General features: G+C 41.5%; 2 protein-coding genes across 2 annotated transcripts; both read left to right on the top strand.

Moving 5' to 3' along the window:
* Window positions 1-1,831: 1,831 nt before the first annotated feature.
* ppfia3 (PTPRF interacting protein alpha 3) lies at window positions 1,832-14,769 on the top strand. The gene is made up of 30 exons (XM_068754766.1): window positions 1,832-2,170; window positions 4,125-4,226; window positions 4,618-4,782; window positions 6,053-6,127; window positions 6,234-6,293; window positions 6,467-6,595; window positions 7,571-7,663; window positions 7,893-7,945; window positions 8,147-8,240; window positions 8,367-8,501; window positions 8,750-8,833; window positions 8,919-9,050; window positions 9,146-9,208; window positions 9,463-9,539; window positions 9,845-10,031; window positions 10,137-10,330; window positions 10,453-10,696; window positions 10,777-10,916; window positions 11,007-11,155; window positions 11,267-11,363; window positions 11,620-11,701; window positions 11,820-12,020; window positions 12,135-12,197; window positions 12,612-12,638; window positions 13,160-13,335; window positions 13,424-13,521; window positions 13,611-13,786; window positions 13,913-13,981; window positions 14,204-14,366; window positions 14,717-14,769. Exons 1-30 carry the CDS (start codon window positions 1,832-1,834, stop codon window positions 14,767-14,769), a joined length of 3,720 nt encoding a protein of 1,239 aa, XP_068610867.1.
* Window positions 14,770-19,110: 4,341 nt separating this feature from the next.
* Window positions 19,111-19,971, top strand: fgf21 (fibroblast growth factor 21). The gene is made up of 4 exons (XM_068754729.1): window positions 19,111-19,261; window positions 19,339-19,416; window positions 19,491-19,594; window positions 19,684-19,971. Exons 1-4 carry the CDS (start codon window positions 19,111-19,113, stop codon window positions 19,969-19,971), a joined length of 621 nt encoding a protein of 206 aa, XP_068610830.1.
* Window positions 19,972-20,599: the final 628 nt, after the last annotated feature.

Here is a 20,599-nt window from a genome sequence, read left to right as displayed (position 1 = left end):
GACGTCATTGTCAGTTTTTTTTTAAAGAGGCAAATGAAATTTGTTTCCGTTCATGTCTCTCATCCTATATTTTTTTCAGTATTGTAAAACAGACCGATTAACATCTGTGGCCTTTGGAAATTGTATAATAGCTAAATGCTTTCTAAGGGGATCACGACTTAGACCATTATTAGTGTGGTCAATGTAAAACCCCACAAAGAGAATTACATTTAAGACATTTAGAACCAAATTACTTTTATCAACCAGACCTGGGACAAAATATATGAATGTATACTTTGCCTTTTTGCGTGAAATTTTGACACGTCCAAAACAGCTCCTGACAAAAAAACAGAAAAGAATCAGTTGTCTTTAGTAAGATGTGTTTAAACTGTCTTCCATAGGGGCTTTTGCACCTACAGATGTTCTGCGCCTTTCAGGTCTTGTTAATTTTATGCTACATCTGCGTACAAAGTGAACTCCCATGGTGCTCACAGTTAACTGGATAATGTAGTTCTCAAATGTAGGGTTAAAGCAAAACACTTTTCTACTGTATATACAGTTATTATTATGGGAGGTCTGAGACGCTGAGTTAATTTTGAATCATTAGATTGCATTTTAAGAAACTGCAGTCATTCAGTCAGTCCATTCTTGCATTGCTGATTATCCATCGCTGCACTGTGGACGGGATTTGTTTTTGTTTTTATTTATTTAATTTGTGGGAAAGAGAGTGAGATTGCCGACACTCCAGCCAGCTCACCAGCATGAAGAGCTAATTCAGTATTTGTGTCAAGCTTCAAATAACCATCTAGCAGTCCCAGTCTCAAGCCCTGGACTTCCATAACTGGCAGCCTTTGTGTCTACTGGTGTTTAGGCCTTTGTGCTAAATATGTTTGATTCACTAAATGAGTGATTTTGGTTGGACAAAGAAATCTTTTATTGCTCTGCCCAGTCTCGATGACGTAGAGGCGCCTGCATCGGGCATCGAATGAATCCAAACCACTTAAATGAACGAGGGCCAGTGCAAATCCCCTGAGCAGCAGAAACGGAAGAATAGTGGAGGAACGAAGGAGGGACACGACGCGGCTGTGATAATTCTGTCTGCGTGAATCCATACCGTTTTGGTGAACAACAGAGGTGTTATAGTCCCACTCTCTCATCAAGATCATCCTGCCGAAGCACATCTTAAATACGCAGTCCAACATTTTAGGAAATTATTTTATTCACTTTCTTGACATGAGTGAGAGTGAACCGTTCAATGCACTCTCATGCACTGTTAGGCTGCACAATCAAGAGCTGTTAGCTTAGCAAACAATGGAAACAGCTAAACTGGCTCTGACTGAAGGCCACATGTAAATGTCACAAATAAGTGCTTTTTATCTCCATTGATATTTAGGGAGCTCTAATGCAACGTCTCCTCTTTTTTCAGCTCTTTCGTCGGCTGCTTTGAGGAGCTCTGCCTCTTGGATTCGCGTTGGGAGGATTGGTGCATCTCCCTTCCCCACAGACTTTTCCCATCCTCACCCTTTGCTAAACACAGCCATTAAAAATAAGAGTCTTCCTTGACACAGATAAGCACATAAACATTCTGCTCGCTCGCCATGGCGACCGTCAGTTTGTGAGGGAAGACGAGTGAACAAAGACGAAGAGGAAGGAGTGCTGGAGAGAAAAAAAAACAATTTAGGAATTAAACAGAGGTATTGATATTTCTGGAAAACTAAAAATGTAAATATTTACATTTTGTACATCTAACTTTACTTGCTTATAAATCCCCAGAAGCACGAAACCAAACCATTTTGCATCCGCAGTCTCTCGTCAAACTTCTTTACCTACTTAAGACAAACACCACCGTCTCATGATGATGTGCGAGGTCATGCCCACCATTTCTGAGGATGGGCGAAGCGGGACTGGTGGGGGCCCTTCCTCACCTGCCGGGGTAGGAGGTGGAGGTCCTGCAGGTGCGATGGGAGGAGGGGGAGGCTTCAGTGGGAGGGAGACCCGCAGCGGAGGAGACGAGGGGGGCAGCACTGGGAACCTGGAGTCGCTGATGGTCAACATGCTGACAGAGCGGGAGAGGCTCCTGGAGAACCTGAGGGAGACGCAGGAGAGCCTGGGAACGGCTCACCTGCGGCTCCGCGAACTCGGACATGAAAAGGAGTCGCTTCAGAGGCAGCTGTCGATCGCCCTGCCACAGGTAACAGCGCGTCAATCTGGTTATGACAATCTGCATGCATGTGCATGGAAGCGTCAGCTTGTCTGGGAGTGACAGTGTGTGTTTTGGCTGATAGAGCAAGCGTGTTTAGTTCCTCCGTGTTAAAGGGTTTATCCGCTGCATTATCACTGTCTTGTTATGTATGAGGGCTTTCCTGAGGACGTGTCGTTTTGGAGGAAGCTCATGAGACAGTAAGCTCTTGCAGCGGCAGAGGTGCAGCGAGGAAGTGGATGCGGAAGGTTTATTTATACAGTATTTTACTGTAAATACAAATATATATTCTCCTCTTATTTTGTTTTGTTTAATATGGTCTTACTGGCCAATTAGCTGGAGGTGTGGCTGTGTGCGGCTTTAACTTTACTTTTCATCCATCCATTAATTTTTTTGTAGAAGACACAATCGTCTTGTCCACAGCCGCTCTCCTGCCTTGCAGTTCACGGGAGCTGCTGGGGCCTATCCCGGCTTGGTATGGGCGAGACTCGGGCTGCAACCTGAATGCGTCACCAGCGCATTGCAGGGTCAGAAATGTGGTTTAGATTTGATTTTAAATTTAAAATGTGATCTCAGATAGAAAGTAAACGCTGTGTCATCAGCGCTACTTAATTCACTCAGTTGATATTGAAAAAAACAAACATTTTTCTAAACGCTGATCACCAAAGTCAGAAGAAAAAAAAGCCAAACATCCAACAATAAACTTGATTTCAATAGATTTTTCTTGGGCTGGAGGAAATTGAAACTTTTTTTAATGCAGCTTTCAATTACAGCTGAAATTTTAAATAACTCGTAGTTCAATGATCAAATTTAAACTCAGTCATGATGATCATTATTAAATACATTTCTTAAATCATTTTAAATGCTGTTTCAACAAGTCAACATTTATAAACTCCCTAGTGTTATTTACTGTTGAATCTTATTGAAAGTGTTTGTTTACCTTTAAATCTGCATCTCTAGCATTCATTGTCTTCAAATTCCTGTTTCATTTACGCAATTCTTATAACTCTAACAACTCTTATGAGTCCCTCCCGTCCAAACTCATTTAAATGACTAAAGGCCACATTAGGCCCTTGAGAGCAGACTAAGCTGAAATAGAAAATAAACTATAAGGCCATAAATGAAGCCAACTGAAGAGCTGATCTCAATCCAAACAAGAAAGGATCCAATAAGGCCAAACGCCAACGGGCCCACTGTGTCACCATATGGATAGATCTCGCTCTAGTTCCTTCTCCAAGTGAACACGAAACAGTTCTGTGTTTCTCCATTCAGATGTGCATTCATTATAAAGCAGATGATTCAGACTGGAAACGTCTGTGCATTATTGTTGTAAGCAAATCAATTGCCTCTAAATAAAAAAAAAGAAGCTTAGATTCTGTTTCACTGATCACGGTTTGATAATGCTCTCTGTAAAAAAAAAAAAAAAAAAATCAGACACACTCCTGTTTACTAGCAGGAGCTGCAGACGTCTATTCCCAGGGGTGTAAATGGCATACACACAATGCTGTGCCTTTGGGGGTCTCTCTCGTGCATTCACTCCGGTGCAGAGACATTGTGTAACGTTGTGATGTAATCCATCCATGGATGCGAGTTCACAGGAGGATGAGCGAGTGACAACGTTGGTAGAAACTGTGTCAGTGATTTTCATGATTACTATGCAGGTTTGCATCATGCATGTGTGGTTCCCTGCATTCCTGGTCTCAGGTCGATACAAAGCGTGTTCCTGGAGCGATTTGGTCATTCGTGTTTTCACTGTCGTGCATCTATTTACTATATTTATATATCTGTGCCTGCTCAGAGGAGCCGACATTCGGCCTGAACCTCTACTCGTTTCTACTTTTCAGCGCTAACTGCATCTGGAGTGCCTGGGCGTGCATTTAAACCTACATCCAACTCAAGCAGTTTGTTTTCCCGTGCCCCTGATAGCAGCTTGTGTGTTCCGCAGGAGTTCGCAGTGTTGACTAAGGAGCTCAATGTTTGCCGGGAGCAGCTTTTGGAGAGGGAGGAGGAGATCGCTGAGCTCAAGGCGGAGAGAAACAACACACGTGTAAGATATTTAGTGGCCATTTTGCTTATTAGCACAGTAACAGCCCTGAGTGGTTTTCCTCACCCATTGTCGCTGTGTGACAAATGGCAGTTTCATTTGTAGTTTTTTTTCCTCTTTCTCCTGCCGATGTCTTTTTGCTTCGTGCCTCCTATTTTTGGACACATCGTTTCTCCTCTCTCTCACTCACTCCACGTCCCATAATGTAATCCAATGTTTTTATTTTATTTTTATTATTTCGGCATCTTCTCTTTTCTTGTTTCTTCTCTCTTTCATTCTCGTCCCCTCCACAACACTTTCTCTTCCTTGCTTGCCTCTCTCTAACCCCCCCACCCTTTGCATCCTCCGATCACCTTTGCATCTCCCTCCTGTTCAAACCCGTTCACTCCTGCAGTTGTTGCTGGAACATCTGGAGTGTCTGGTGTCTCGCCATGAGCGCAGCCTGAGGATGACTGTGGTGAAAAGACAAGCCCAGTCCCCAGCGGGGGTTTCCAGCGAGGTGGAAGTCCTCAAAGCCCTCAAGTCTCTGTTTGAGCACCACAAGGCCCTGGATGAGAAGGTGGGTCAAGTTCAGCGTCTGCATACGTCAACGGGATAAAATGGACATCTTGAGCATGAAAATTTCTTTGAGCCTACATTGTGCAAAAATAACTCCCAAGTGTTTCTACGTGGAAGGGATTGCATTCATGTTCCCTGGTTTAGCTGTGATTATGCACTACTATGGTTGAATGCATTGTGTTTCTGGATTAGCTGTGAATTAAGGTCTGTCGCTGCATCAGTGTCTTGTTCTTTGGCTCCTTTCCATCAGCACATCACATCACAGTAGTTTCAAATACTTACAATTTCAATTCATAGGCACGAAAAAACTCCCTACACTGGGAACAATGTGGGGTTCAGTATCTTGCTTAAGAATACTTTGACATGTGGACTGGACACCACGGCAACAGCGAACGTCTAATAAGCTGGAGACCACGCCACCACTGAGCCTCAGCCGCAGCCGCCTGGTCTTTCAAAGACTGCAGTTTTATGTACATGAGTTCCCATGAAGTTATCAAAGATGGCAGCTGTTATAAAAGACTAAACAGTAGGCAGGTTATCCAATCATTTCTTTCAGTTATAGCAGAGCTGCAACTATCACAGACACCACATTGTCTTTTGTATTTGTTTCATATTTTATTTTCATAATTGCTGCCATGAGGTTAATGTTTTTTAAAAAATTTTATTAACCAAAAATAATGGGGTAGTAATCCTAGCTTTGCGGCTAAACAAATAACCAACAAAATTATTAAGAGCAAAGTCAATATTTCACCTAAAATAGTCGTAGTCAGAATGTTATGTTTACTTTGTGTCAGTGTTTGTCATCTCTGCTAGATAATAGATGTTTGAATGTAAGCATTTGAGCAAGTTAGACATATGAGCTGCCGAAGTGAAGCCATATATGCATTAATGCGTTTACGTTAACGCCGATAAGTTATTTTGGACTGTCTTTACGATGTGGCATTGTTTGTGAAGTGATATCAATCAGAAAGTGTTAACTTTGTCTCACAGGCTGCAGATGCATTGTCATTAGGAAAACACATTTTGGATAGATGCCTCCAAACAGTCGCGTGTTACTCTGAATCTGCAAGCAAGGCTAATTTATTTATCTTATCTTACAGCATCCTGTTTACTCGCTTTAAAATTGCCCTTCAGAACATTTATAGAGGTTTGATAAATGGAGGCCTTATCGATGGAAGCGCATCAATCGAATGCACCCGTTACACACACTGTGACAACGTTCCACAATATGATGGATCTCCTTTCACTGTTTTATAAATTCTGCCTTGCAGGTTCGAGAGAGGCTCCGCGTGGCCCTCGAGAGGGTGTCCGCGTTAGAGGATCAACTCGCAGCTTCTTCTCAAGAGGTAGGAGCAAGTCGAATGATTTTCTGCGTCGCGGGAATGTTTGGCATGAAGAAAAATAACGTTCATTTGTATTATGTGTTTGTCCATTTTATTGTCCCATTTCCAGGTAATCTCTTTAAAAGAGCAAATTAAAAGACGTCAACAAGGGGTGGACGGCGGGAAAGATGTAAGGGAGGGCTTTATGTATGTTTGGTTGCATGTTGTTTTCGTGTTTGTGTTAGCATCCAGGAAATCAGTTGAAAAGTAGACGTGTGGGTTCCGGGGTGTGTCGCTGTCATTTTAGTTTGTCTGAACATACGAGTTCTGACTTTTTTTTTTTTTCTCCTGTCCTCGTTCAAGCGACTTCCCAATGGTCCTTCCTCTGGCCTTGAGGATAGCGAGCTTGAAAGACAGAGGGAAGGCGAGATAGAGCGACAGAGAGCTGAACTCTCCCAGCTGAGAGAGCGGTTGGCCTTAATGTGTCGACAGGTGAGTGTTCCTTTGCATCAGCCGTAGTGAGGACCGTGTGTTGGTTCGAAGCCCGTTGTCATGGTTCTTATGCAAAAAAAAAGAATTTAGCAGTTGAATTAGAATGTTAAGATAAAACTTTTCAGTTAATATATTGATTAGAATCACCTGAGAGTCATTTAACACTGTCGTGTGCACCTATTTTGACTCCTGGGTTTCTCATACTTTGTCAATAAAAAATATTTTGCTGGCTCAGTTTTTGATTGCTGTGTTTGAAATCATGTCATCTTGATTACATCTTTTCATACCAATAATACAGAGATAAAGGAAAACATCACTCAATTACTTCAGATATTTCTACGCTTTGCTGTAGAAATTGCAAAAGCTCATATTGTCAATGGTTGTATTTAAGGTATTTTAGGGAACTTCTTTTCTTTTCCCATGAGGCTGCAACACATATTTTGTACACTAGCTGTCAGCTTGATCGTCATACTGTATGTATATTACAGCGATGTGTGTCTCCTCATGAAGGATAATAAACTAATTTATCAAAAAGTTAGGGTTTGGCTAGTAAGGGGCCTGGATTTAGTCACCATTATGCCACTATCTGTTCCACCACTATATTGGATGGCATTTCATCTCTCAGTCTTCCTTCGCCCTCTTGTGGCCAGTTATACTGTTACAGTGGTTTTAAAATGTCAACGTTACGTACTAGAGACTGAAATATGAGACAAAATATGAAAAATAGATCACCAAAAGTAATTTGGTAAAACTAATTTCTACCTTGACAGTACTGCCACGTGAAAAAAAAGGACTGAAGAGAAAACAGAAAGCAATTTTCTTTGTGTCTCACTATTATCTTGTTTCACTGAGGACTGTGAGGCTTTTTTCTTTTTGGAGTCCTGTGTTTTTCAGAAAGATAGATTTATAATGAATTTGTATAATGGCTATTTACAATTATTATTGTTCATTTTGTCATCTCTCTTTTGGTGTCAGGTTGGGGAAATAGAGGAACAGCTTGCTGCCGCCAGGAGGGAGGTGACGAAGTCAGAGGAGGCCAATCAGAAGCTCCAAAGGGAAGTGAAAGAGGTCTGTAGGGCCAGCATGTCTCTTTCTGGCCCGAGCCCTGTCTTTCCCCAATTTCTGGAAATAATAAAGTACATTTAACCACAATGGGTACATTCTGGAAAATTACAAATGTCTTATGGCATGTAAACGTTTCATGTAATAAATGTAGAAGCATTTGTAAATAAACAGAAATGGCATTAAAATTGTTAATGCTAAACATTTCTGCTCTAAATTATTTGTGCATCTGTAGGCTTTGTGTCAAAGAGAGGACATGGAAGAGCGGATTACAACACTGGAACGCAGGTAACCTTTGCTTTTATGGAGGCTTTTACTTAGTTTGTATGAGGCCAAGCATCTTTTTTTAATTTTTGTTGTCCATATTACAAAAGTCTTAGCCTGCAGATCCATTCACAGCACCAATAATCTCCTCCAAGCATGTAGTGCAGTCCGAGAAGCTAAATCTGGGCCAAAAGTCCACAAGTAACAAGTCACATCTGAATGCAGGTACCTCAGCGCCCAGAGGGAGGCGACTTCTCTCCATGATATCAAAGACAAGCTGGAGAATGAGCTTGCCAGCAAGGAATCACTGCACAGACAGGTACGGAGTGTCTCACATTATCCAGCACCAAGCAGCTAGACGTCATTTGCTGTTATATTGTAAAAAAAAAAAACTGATCTTATTAAACATAAAGTACATAAACATGTGTTTCATCTGTATATCCAGAGTGAGGAGAAGAACAGACAACTACAGGAACGTCTTGATGAAGCCAAGCAGAAGCTCCAGCAGACCCTCCAGAGGGCCGAGACGCTACCTGAGATCGAGGCCCAGCTTGCTCAAAGGGTCGCGGCTCTCAATAAGGTATCTGAGTCAGGGTCAATCCCACCATACACCTGGAGTGACCAGATAAACTACCTCTCAACGAGAGCTAAATAAATCACATTCAATGTTGCCTTTGTCTTGGCATTGCATTAACCTGCCTCTTTGAGTTGATCAAAACACAAGTGATAATTTTGGAATTCAAAATCCTTTAGAGCATTTATTTGGAACTCTTTTAAATTCTTGGAGAAATATTTTGTGATTTTGAAAATATTTTCCCAATAAATTAGGCAGAAGAGCGCCATGGAAACTTTGAGGAGCGACTGCGGCAAATGGAAGCGCAACTCGAGGAGAAGAACCAAGAGCTACAGAGAGTAATCATTTATTTTTCAATGTTTAAAATCATTGTTTGCTTCTGTTGCATTAAAGAGCTTTTCTGATAGTAATGTTTCATTTCAGGCTAGACAAAGGGAGAAGATGAACGATGAGCACAATAAGCGCCTCTCTGACACGGTGGACAAGCTTCTGTCGGAGTCCAATGAGAGACTGCAACTCCACCTCAAAGAAAGGATGGCAGCACTAGAGGAAAAGGTCATGAGAAGACTCATCAGTAGTGAGAATATTCTGGGATGTAATGCAAAATGAGAATTGGAGTTTAAAAGTTGATGTTTATTCTGCTTTGCTAGAATGCTCTTTCAGAAGAACTGTCCAACATGAAGAAAATCCAAGATGATCTTATCGCTAATAAGGTTTTTATATTATTATTATTATTATTATTATGTATATTGTGAATTTATTATTATGTCCTGTGTGTGTTTGTATCTTGACCATGCTCTACCATTTAACAGCACTGTCTTGCATTTGCTCGAAAGAATAAATGCAAGACAGTGCCAAGAAAGCTGGCCTTTAATACTTCATGTCAGTTTTTTTCTAGCTTTCTTGACTTTCTGCTCACTACAAAACAGAGACGTAATATTTCAGTCTTTTCTCTTCTGTGTTGTAGGAGCAGCTCCTTGCTGAGCTGGAACGAGTCCAGCTGGAGCTGGATCAGCTGAGAGGCAGGCCTGGCTCTTATTCCAGGTTAGATGCTATTAACTTTTAAGATAACAGATTCAAGACTACAAAAGCACTCGGAGAGCGTAGACCTCTGCCAAGCAGCTCATTCCCTGACTCCATCAAGATCTGTCTATAACCTTTTGAGTTATCTTGCTAACAGAAAGACAGACTAACAAACCAAACTACATTTATTTATAGAATGTTATGCCTGAGAAATATGCAAATATCATTTTAATCAGAAATGTATATGGATACTGTAGTTTTAATAATTTGTACTGTCTGGTATAATGACCATGTGCTCATGTACTTTGGCCTTGTTCTCACCTTAGGGCAGGAAGCGTGAGCTCACTTCCTTCAACCCTTTTCCGAAGATCTCTCCCAGGCAGCGCCTCGGAATTGCGTTACCCCCAGGGTGGAGGCTCACTTCCATCCGGCTACAGCAACTCCTCAAGTGCGGTGGTGGTAAGGCGAGCCCACCGAGGTCGGTGGGGGTCTTCTAGAGATGATGGTAACAAGGTGTGAATCTGAAACGTAGATGAAGAGGAGGATGATTATGTTGAAATAATCTGTTTTCAGAGCTATAATTTCCTGCATCCTTCCCTCCATTTTCCCTCCACACAGTATGGCGAGTGGGACAGTGGTACTATGATAGGCTCAGGGTTTGAGGGAGGTGTGGACGGAGGCTGTTCGGATGATGAGGATGACAGGGAGACTCTGTTTGGATCAGAGCTCCTCTCTCCCAGTGGCCAGACAGACGTTCAGACTTTGGCCATCATGCTGCAGGAGCAACTCGAGGCCATCAACAAGGAGATCAAGTGAGTTTGTATTAGTTGTTGTCTTTTATATAGCTTGCATGCAAAATGTTGGGGACTTTCGGTTGGAATAAAGGTATCTTAATACAGATTTAGAGACTAATCCCTCACATCTCGTCTCTCAGGCTGATTCAGGAGGAAAAGGAGAGTACAGAGCTGAGGGCAGAAGAAATTGAGAGCCGGGTCAGCAGCGTTGCCCTCGATGTCTCATCTCTTCCACCCTCCTCTTTGGGGGGACGGGATAGCGTTGGAAGAGGATACATGACTCCCTCGATCACTTCCTCAACATTGGCGTCTCCCTCACCGCCCAGTTCTGGACATTCAACTCCTCGTCTGCCACATTCCCCCGCCAGGGAGACTGAGAGACAGGTGCTGTAATTTATCCCAAAACTGTGGTTGAAATTTTAGGTGAGATACAACCTTGACACAATGTTTTTTTTTATGTACAGAATAGCAAAGATGGTGAAGAATGCAGGGCTCTTGCCTTGATTGACTCCACCCCTCTTCCTGTTCCACGAGCTCTGCGATTGGACAGAATGACACACACTCACCCGGGGGCGGGTCTTGAAGACCACAGAGAATTTCGCAGGTGCTTCCCAGAAGTGCCAAATAGACAAGCTGTTAGATGCTTTCAGTATTTTTCTGACTGCGTGTGCTTTTCCTTTGTCTCTCCCTCCAGTCTCTCTGCCGATGGTGTTACCACTGCTAGCCAGGATTCCCTCCATAAAGCTAGCAAAAAGAAAAGCATCAAGTCATCCATTGGCCGTCTGTTTGGCAAAAAGGAAAAGGGGAGGATTGGATCATCTGGGCGTGAATCTGCCTCACTGGGTCAGTGAGCAGACTGGAAAAGACCATTTCAAAATTATATTTTGTTGTCTAAAAGATGCATCTAGTTGCACTAATAATAGCTTATTATAAAACCTTCTTTTTAATCTGCAGCCTCCACGCCCTCTGATGACCTGGGTTCAGCAGACCCGTTGGGCTTGACCAAACTTGGGACTGGAACAGTGGAAAAAGATCGTCGCAGTAAAAAGAAGTAAGCTCGCTCCTCTTTCCACATGCTTCCCGTAAGACTCAGTGATGACACAGTGACTGTTTAGCATTTCATTAACCAGATCTGAACTGAGGCTTTTATTACCCTGGTGTCATTCATTTATAGAATGAATTATGCTCTTGTGGAGTTGCTAAGAAGAAACAAACTCAAACTAAAGTGGGATTTTTATGTTTAAATGAAGATGAGATATGAACAATATTTCTGCCACGCCTCTGTGTCCGTCTCTTCTTTTATATAGGCATGACTTGTTAGAGGAAGCCTGTCGTCAGGGTCTGCCTTTTGCCTCATGGGACGGCCCGACTGTTGTTACGTGGCTTGAGGTAAATGGTGACACACTGTTCTATTCAATTTGAGGATCATTATAGGTCAATCCATGGATCGTTTGACACTAATAAGTGTGTATTTTGACACCTGACGTATTTGTAACATTTCATTCAGCTGTGGGTAGGGATGCCAGCATGGTACGTGGCCGCGTGTCGTGCCAACGTGAAGAGTGGAGCCATCATGGCTAACTTGTCCGACACGGAGATCCAGAGGGAGATTGGCATCAGCAACCCGCTGCACAGGCTCAAACTCCGCTTGGCCATCCAGGAAATGGTCTCCCTCACTAGTCCGTCTGCACCTGCAAGCACTCGCTCTGTAAGGCTGCGTAACGAACCCGATGACTGTAACGCCAACCCCCAGTAATCAGATCACGTGTGCACAAAAGTGGGGGGCGTTGGCAAATTCATTGTTGTTATACATTCATTGCAGTCCACCAGCAACATTTGGATGACTCATGCTGAGATGGAGTCCCTCACTGCTGCCACCAAACCAGTAAGAATATGTTCAAATCTGAAAACACTTGAGTGTTATATGATTTCAAGATTGTCTTAATGTAGGCATGGGATATAATTAAATCATTCTTGTTTTGGCCTCTTCATTTTAAGCGATATGGCCAATGGTCTCACATTGATGGACTTTTCTTCTGTCTCTTTGTCTCTGATTAGGCATGTTGTTCTACATCTTTCCCTTGCTGTTCCCTCAAAATCTGTTTTGCTGGAGTGTTTTTCCAACTAATTCTCACTCACTAACAAACTTTTCCTCCCACTGCCCTCCCTCTCCTCTCTTCTCCATACTTTCCTGATACTGATTTAACGCACACACACACACACACACACACACACAATTCCCTCTCTTTTGCCACTGTCTGTCCCTTTTCTTTCATTTCATCTCTGGCTGAACCTGAAGGAGCAGAAGGAATTCAGCTGGGACCAGGTCAGATTCTGGAGAGCATCACACAGTGCAGTGCAATGTGACATTTAATAAACACAGGGTGAACCTGAAGAATCGGATTTATCACGTGGGATAGCAGCCCGAGTCTGCTTTCAGTCACATGCGTAGCGTGTTGCAACTTGCTACATGATAAACACAATTCTTTCCAAATGCATCACAAAATATAGGCAAGTCACAATGATGACATCATAAAATATTCCTGAACACATACTGACATATTTACTTGGGTATTTAAACACCACTGTATTTATGTATGTACGTGTGTGTTACGTTACGTTACGTTTTAGCTTCAGACAGATGGACTTTGTGTTTTGCAAAGACTTGCAGGTTGCATCTTAAGAACTGTGCTAACCTTTATAGTAGATAAACTATTTTTTTTATTTATCAGCTAACTGTGTTTGCACCACTGCAAAGGAAAAACATTTAAACTTTCTCTTGTCCTTCATGCACTCTGTCTATGTCCTTTCCCTATATTCATCTCCATCAACCCAAATGTCCTCCAGATCCTTGCCTATGGAGACATGAACCATGAGTGGGTGGGGAACGAATGGCTGCCCAGCCTAGGTCTACCCCAGTACCGCTCCTACTTCATGGAGTCCCTGGTCGATGCCCGAATGCTCGATCACCTCACCAAAAAAGAACTGAGGGGCCAGCTGAAGATGGTGGACAGTTTCCACAGGTTTCATTCACGCATTATTCATGAGACGCTGTGCATGTACCTGCTGGCGTTCTTTAATTTAAGAAAAATATGTTCTTCTCACTTTCAGGGTGAGTCTTCACTACGGAATCATGTGCTTGAAGCGCTTGAACTATGACAGGAAGGAGTTAGAGAGGAGGAGGGATGAGAGTCAACACCAGAACCAAGGTCAGCCTTGTGTTTGATACCAGGGTTTTCATTTGCACATTTGCTCTGACAGCCTTTGTTGATCAAGTGATGCGTATCCATCTATGCAGATGTGGTGGTGTGGTCCAATGACAGAGTGATGTGTTGGGTGCAGTCTATTGGTCTGAAAGAGTTTGCTGACAACCTATTAGAGAGCGGGGTGCATGGTGCCCTCCTAGCGCTGGATGACACCTTTGACTACACTGATTTGGCCCTCCTCCTCCAGATACCCAATCAGAACACACAGGTAAGTCCCAGAACATTGCCTTTATTCTCACCGCCACACCTTATGTTTACGTAATGCCAACATGACCTTAACTCTCAGATTATCTTAATTATAATCTTAAAACGGTGTCTGTTTATCTTTTTACAGGCAAGGCAGCTCCTAGAGAAGGAGTATAATGCTCTCATCACCATGGGAACAGAGAGGAGGCCAGACGAGGTACGGCAAATCATTCTGTCATTAGAAGACCAGCTATGATAATCACTCCTGCAAGGAAGAGGGGGTTTGTGTTGGCCTATATTTTGGTTTTTTTTTTGGCAGTTTGGTGAATATGTGGCAGGATTGTTTTCTTTCAAAGGTAAAATATCTGACTGAAATGTATCCTCAGAAGGAGGATGCCTTTATGTTTAATTACTGATGTTATTTCATTGTTTTGAATAGGATGGCACGAAAACTTTTACACGTTCACCATCGTGGAGGAAGATGTTCAGGGAGAAGGACCTCCGTGGCGTGACCTCCGACTCCTCAGAGACACTACCTGCCAACTTCCGTGCCTCGGCCATATCGACACCCTCTGTCACCCTGAGGAAGGTCCAAAGTGAAGGTGAGGCGATGCAGGAACGACGGAGGCGCAGTGCACTGTCACTGTAGATTTCCAAGTGTTATTGTATTATTTTTTCCAAATCTACTTTATGTCACACTGATGGGTTGGAGCCAATAAATTAGGCTTTCAGTAACAATGACTTTTGACAGGCAATACAAAAACCCACAGAAATACAATATTTCTTATTATACATATTTGCTGAAAATAATTTCCTCATGAGGCGTATCTTGGACTTTTGGAAAGATGGCAAAATAGAAGAGAACAAAATACTTACTAACCATAAAAATCACTTCTAATTGTTTGTAGCAGAGTTCCATGTTGAGTTGCATTTACCTTCTTCTCTCCTTCAGTAAACGCTGGTCCGAGAGGTGAGTCAGCATCTGTGCGAACATATTCCTGCTAAAGATTATAAGCACACCAGGTGAGAAAAGCTCTCGCCTTCTCGGAGTACAACTGTGTGAATATCTAACATGTGATTTCATCAGCAGCTCTTCAAGTATGCTTTATTCCCTCTTGTAGAATCTCCACCTCGGACCTTTTCCAAGGAAAAAAACAAAAGATTTTGAAGAAGAAAAAAAGGGATCAAAAAAATAAAACTATAGAAGATGACCAACAACATTCGAGGCAGATGTCTAAAAAACATCAAGGACATTGAGTGAATGATTTCTGAAAATATGTCTGATCTGTTTTTCCATCTGTCTCTCTCTCTCTCTCTCTTTCACTCCATATTGATCCATTGTTGTGGCATGATGCTGTATGATTCTGTAGAAAGTGGCCTGTAGAACGTGATCATTGCCTCTCGTGTAAACATTTTCTCTTTTGTTTCTGAATGTGCGATGGCAATATTGACAAGACAATTTTGTAGTTTTTATTTATTTATTTATTGGAAACTCCTCTTCTAATGAAGATGACAGTAGCCCAACATGCATTCTTGCAGGTGATCTTCAGACTCATAAATGAACATACTCTGTGTAAACGCCACAACTCAACCCTACGTTAAAGGATGGGCAGAGGGCGGTCCAACGGGATAATTTAAGTGTACACAGGGGCAATTACGTGTATGTTCTTAAGCCATAACAGACATGAGATGCACAAATGTGAATAGGACAATGAGAAAAGTGCTTTATGACTGAATCCTGTTCAAACCAGGAGTAAAAGAGTTAAGCAATGGTGTTAATATGCATGCCAAAATATACCATTTTAGAGTCATGATATCAATCATCTACTGATGTGAAAGCTTGGGTCCCGACTTTGTAAAATGTGTATCTTTTTTTTAATGATAACTGCTATTGTATGTACAGTATGTGTGTGTGTGTGTGCGTGTGCGTCAAACTGTATGATCATTTCATACATAGTTTTAAGACTGGCTGTAATTTAATTTTAGGTTAACAAAGTAAATATGTTTTCATTTATGGAAAATTAAGATATGCTACTCGTATGTGTACATTTTGGAAACAAGCAAACAATTGTGTTATGAATTAAATTAATACTATTGCAGAGTAGTGATGATAATTGAACATAATATAATAATAATGATTGTAAAGGCTGTAATAAAAAAAATCATACCTGTAAACTGCTTTTGACGGAGTTATTTACCGTTTCTCCCTTTGACTGACCAATCACAGAAGACCACAGGTAAGACTATGTCTCTCGGCTGGCCTGGGAACGCCTCGGGATCCCCCCCGGAAGTGCTAGAAGAATTGGCCAGGAAGAGGGAGGTCTGGGCTTCCCTGCTTAGGCTGCTGCCCTCTGCGACCTGGCCCCGGATAAGCGTTTTGAAGATGATGATGATGATGATGATGATGAATATATTTATTAGATAGAATGTTAGAGTACAAGTACAGTCACACAGTAGCATGTATTACAGTACAAATAACGTCAAACATCCTGTCTAAGAGGAGCATTTCAAAAAAGCCCTTGCGGGCTTGTTTCCGTTGAAAGTCCTTCGTACATAAATCATCCACAAAAAACAATACAAATAAAAATAAATCCAATATTAAATTACGCAATGGATGGATGGATGGATGGATGGATGGATGGGTTGAGTGATTTTTGTTCTTCAAGTCTGAAGAACATGTGAAACTAACTGCGGCCATTTTGATGTTAAACGTAATAAATCTTAAACCTAAACTCGATTATAACTCATGTGAAACCATTCATATTAACGCAACCTGGATGGATGCCGCTGCAGGTTTTATGTAAATCGTCCCTGTCTCTATCGCACCCCTAGAATCAACCCAGCAAAGCAGATTCATGGATCCATCGTTTAACCTTCAAGCTATGCATCAGAAACATTTTAGAGGAAATGACAATCCAACAGACTGCAGCTTCTATATTAGTTCATATAATTGACAAACTCTTGTACCTGGAGATTTCTGCTACATGTTCTAAGTCCAGTTAGTAAATGTTCTGGTACAGCATGGCCTTCATCATCAAATTTAAATAGAATCCATGTATAAACTGATGTTTAAAGTTAACGAGGAAACTTAAATGAGTTTGTTTACTTATTCAAAGTAGACATGCCCTATTCATCATTAGTTTAATCTCAGAGCACTGAAACTTGAGTAAAAGAGTGAAGTTCCCGTTTAAAATCATATGATCTTATTTTAAGCCAAGCAAATACCTAAAAATATTTTGGAATGAAACAGCATCTCCACCACCCTCATAATGAGGAAGCATCTTTTGGAGCAACAGTGTTCATCCTTCACTTTGTGTAGCTGCCGTCCAAGGTATCTCTAAGTCTAATATATAAGTATACAAAATTTGATTATAAACAGTGGGGGAACCAAAATTTAAGTTCCGCATGTTGGTGTACCCCCAGGGGATAAGATTATTGGCGCACTCCATGAGCCACACAAGCCACAAAAAAAAAAAAAAAAAAGCCACACAACCGTCAATGTCTGCAAAGGGACATAAGAACTGGGCCAAACATTGGAAAGTGATGTTTTAAGAAGTGGTGAAACCTCATCTTTATTCCCTTGGAGTTTCTGTGGCCAATGAGGTACAGTTTGCTTGCTTTTTTCTGTTAATTAGTGGCCAGGTGAAGCCAATTAAGCCTGTGATTTAAACTTGTGCTTATTTGTTTAATGTGCATTTATTTGTCATTTTATGTCAATTCGTAAGTTAATTTAAGTCTTCATATTTTTTATCTTGTTTTAGTTCTGACGGCATTGTTTGGCCATCATTTGAAACTATTGGGACAAGCTCAAGACCTATTGTCCAAATAAATGGCTGTTAAAACCCAAGAACGACGTCGCTCCTTGATTAAACTCTAAGGGAGTAACGCTTCGTAAAGCAGGTTAGTGGTCTAACACTGGTAAAAGACGCACACATTATATATAAGATGGTTTACAGACATAAGTATATACAGAGAGTAGAACTACTATTTGTCATGTAAGCACGCTTCATACACGCACAAAATGTTGTTTACAAAATGCATGAGGAGGGGTTGCCTTGCTCAAGGGCACATCGGCAGTGCCCGGTATGCAGACTGGCCCCTCTCCACACTATTTGTTTTTGTCTGGGCTTGGACTTGAAACGGTGACCCTCCAAAGATTGAGTTGTTTCAATACTTCTAATGATACATTTGTCACAATTATCAATGAAAAATGCAAACACAGTGTGACGGGAAGGAGGAGGAGGAGGAGGAGCAGCAAAGCGAGGAAGAGGGAAGGAATGAACGAGAAAGGGGGGCCTGAACCTGCTCACTCAAAACACGCCGAATATGCATGTAGAGTTCTTTCAATCCTTTACAGTAACCTTTAGCCAAAGTGAGAATTAAAAACATGTATGTTATGAATTTATAATTATTGATATTTCAACCAGTCCCACAACCACGAAGTGAAAGCCTCTTTCTCCATCTCCTGACCAGTTTTACATTTGAAATGATATTTGTCTGTCGTACGAGCTGGGATTTATTTTTCACTTTCAAGTCCATCAAGTATGTCCGCAGAAATGTGATGTGATGGGGTTTTTTTTGTTTCTTGTTTCTTAACTCATGACCACCCTGCGTGACGTGCAGCCTCGCTGATCGTCCACAGCTGCACGTCATATAAACACTTGTCTCCGGCTTGTAAATCAGCTTAACCCACTGGTTCCGTCATAATTGTTTGTATTTATTTATTTAGAGGATGACGCAGAGAGAGAGAGACATGTTTACGTCACATCTTCACGCACGTTGTGAAACGTGTGCATTTTTGAAGTAAAAGCCCGAACGGAAAATCCCGAGTTCTGCAAAGACTTTTGGCAAAATCCTATTATACATACATTTTATTTGACTAAACAATATATCAGCAATGTGTGATGGTTGATTTACAAATGATGCGAGCATGTCAGAATTATAGCTTGAGCTAATGTGTAAATAATTAAGAAAATCAATCGTCTATCTAAATATTCATCCCCTTTCATGTCTTAACTGTCTAACAGAGGTTAAACATGAAATCGATGCTAAGCCAGTGTTCTTACGGTAAACGAGACGGAAGAAGCCCAAACATAGACGTAAGGGCACAGGTTTTCCTGTCAGCATGAAATCACAGTTTATTTATGCAGAAAGGTATGACTCACACAAACTCTCGCAAAGAAGGACCTCCTTCTCCTAACTCCTTTAAAAGGACACAAAACTCACTTCTATTTAGAATTTGGGGACAACTTGCTGGTACACAGCCACATTTTGGTGTTTTGTTGTATTATTAAGCTATTTATTTTTATTTATTCCTTATTTATTTACTCGTATTTCTTTTCCTAAATGTTTTTCTTTCCACAAAACTTTTTATCTTGCTGCTCACCTACTTTTCTGCTGATCATCCCGCTTCCCTTCGCTCTGTGCTTTTATCTTCCTGACTCCAACCCGCTTTTAAACTTTGACAGTCAAGTCAGAGAGGTGCACCTGTACACAGGTATTTGCCTCATTCTAGCAATCTCACAATAGATTTAATGTCATAATACGTCACTTAAATCAGCCTCTTTCGTGCAGATAATCACAGACGGGGGATGTACCTGCAAATGACGCTGGACGGGAGAGTGTCAGGAAGTGATGCTCAGACCCCTTTCAGTGAGTATTTGGTAGCAAATCGGTAAGAAAAGCAGCATTTGTGAGCCCAGTTTAGATTACTTTGCTGTTTCCAGGTGTGCTTGAGCTGAAATCAGTCAAACAAGGCCACATCGTCATCAAGGGACAATCTTCATCTCTGTTTCTCTGTATGAACAGAGGAGGCCATTTGGCGGGGCAGGTACTGTGAGCAAAGTAAACTATGATGTCATGTATTTGGGGTGTCTTTGCTGTCCTTCACTGCCGGTTTACATCCACTGTCCTTTTCAGAAACACTACGCAGAAGCTGACTGCACCTTCAGAGAACTCCTGCTGGCAGATGGATACACCCGCTTCCTCTCTTCACACCACGGATCTCCCGTGTCTCTGGCATCGAGACAGTCCCCAGAGCAACACTCAGTCCCCTTCACTCGATTCCTTCCAATTAGGAGCGCTTTTGTGAGGCCGAGTGTGTCTGAACCGCCAAGCAATCAGAGACATCTCAACATGGACTCGGATGATCCTCTTGGAATGGGTCGAAATACGATGGTCAGTCCTCAATTCTCAGTGGAAAAGTAAAGAAAATTAATTGAACAGGTATACAAATAAATGTTTTGTATGATTCATTCATTTTATTTGTTTGTATGGGGCCAATATTACGATAAATGGTTTATTTATTGTTTATGTGATTATTTAAAGACTGAATGATCTCGATTCTTTTTATAGATTTTAGTTTGAACAAAGAACTGGTTGATGTTCCAGAAGCTTTCAGTTTTTCTGAATTGGATGTAAAGAGGAAGTTTACTGTGTGTTTGTGTGACTTTGATGTGATTATCAGACAGGAGAAGTGGAAATAAACTTGATAAACCGTACAGCTTTTATTTGTGTTTGTATTTCATCTTATAATACATAGCTTAATCAAACAATTACCTGGTACAGTACGGCTCAAGTTCTAATATGTATTATTTATCGACGGCTTTTGTGGGGTGGGTTTATTCATTGTGATAGCAGTAGCACTCTCTGGTGGACAACTCAGTGATGACTGGTCCCCACTGGACGCGGAATCTCGGCCCAGGGAATTATTTTACCGTTGTTTCATTGGATTAAGCATATTTAAACAATTATGATAGTGTCTCGTCTAGAATAAATGTATTTGCATTTAATTTAAATAGAAGTTATTCTTATTTATAGTGCAATGAATAATAGT

The sequence above is a fragment of the Brachionichthys hirsutus genome, chromosome 21, assembly GCF_040956055.1.
Source record: "Brachionichthys hirsutus isolate HB-005 chromosome 21, CSIRO-AGI_Bhir_v1, whole genome shotgun sequence".
NCBI lineage: Eukaryota > Metazoa > Chordata > Actinopteri > Lophiiformes > Brachionichthyidae > Brachionichthys > Brachionichthys hirsutus.
The sequence above is the reverse complement of the archived record's forward strand: the minus strand, read 5'-3'. Positions and strand labels throughout refer to the sequence as shown.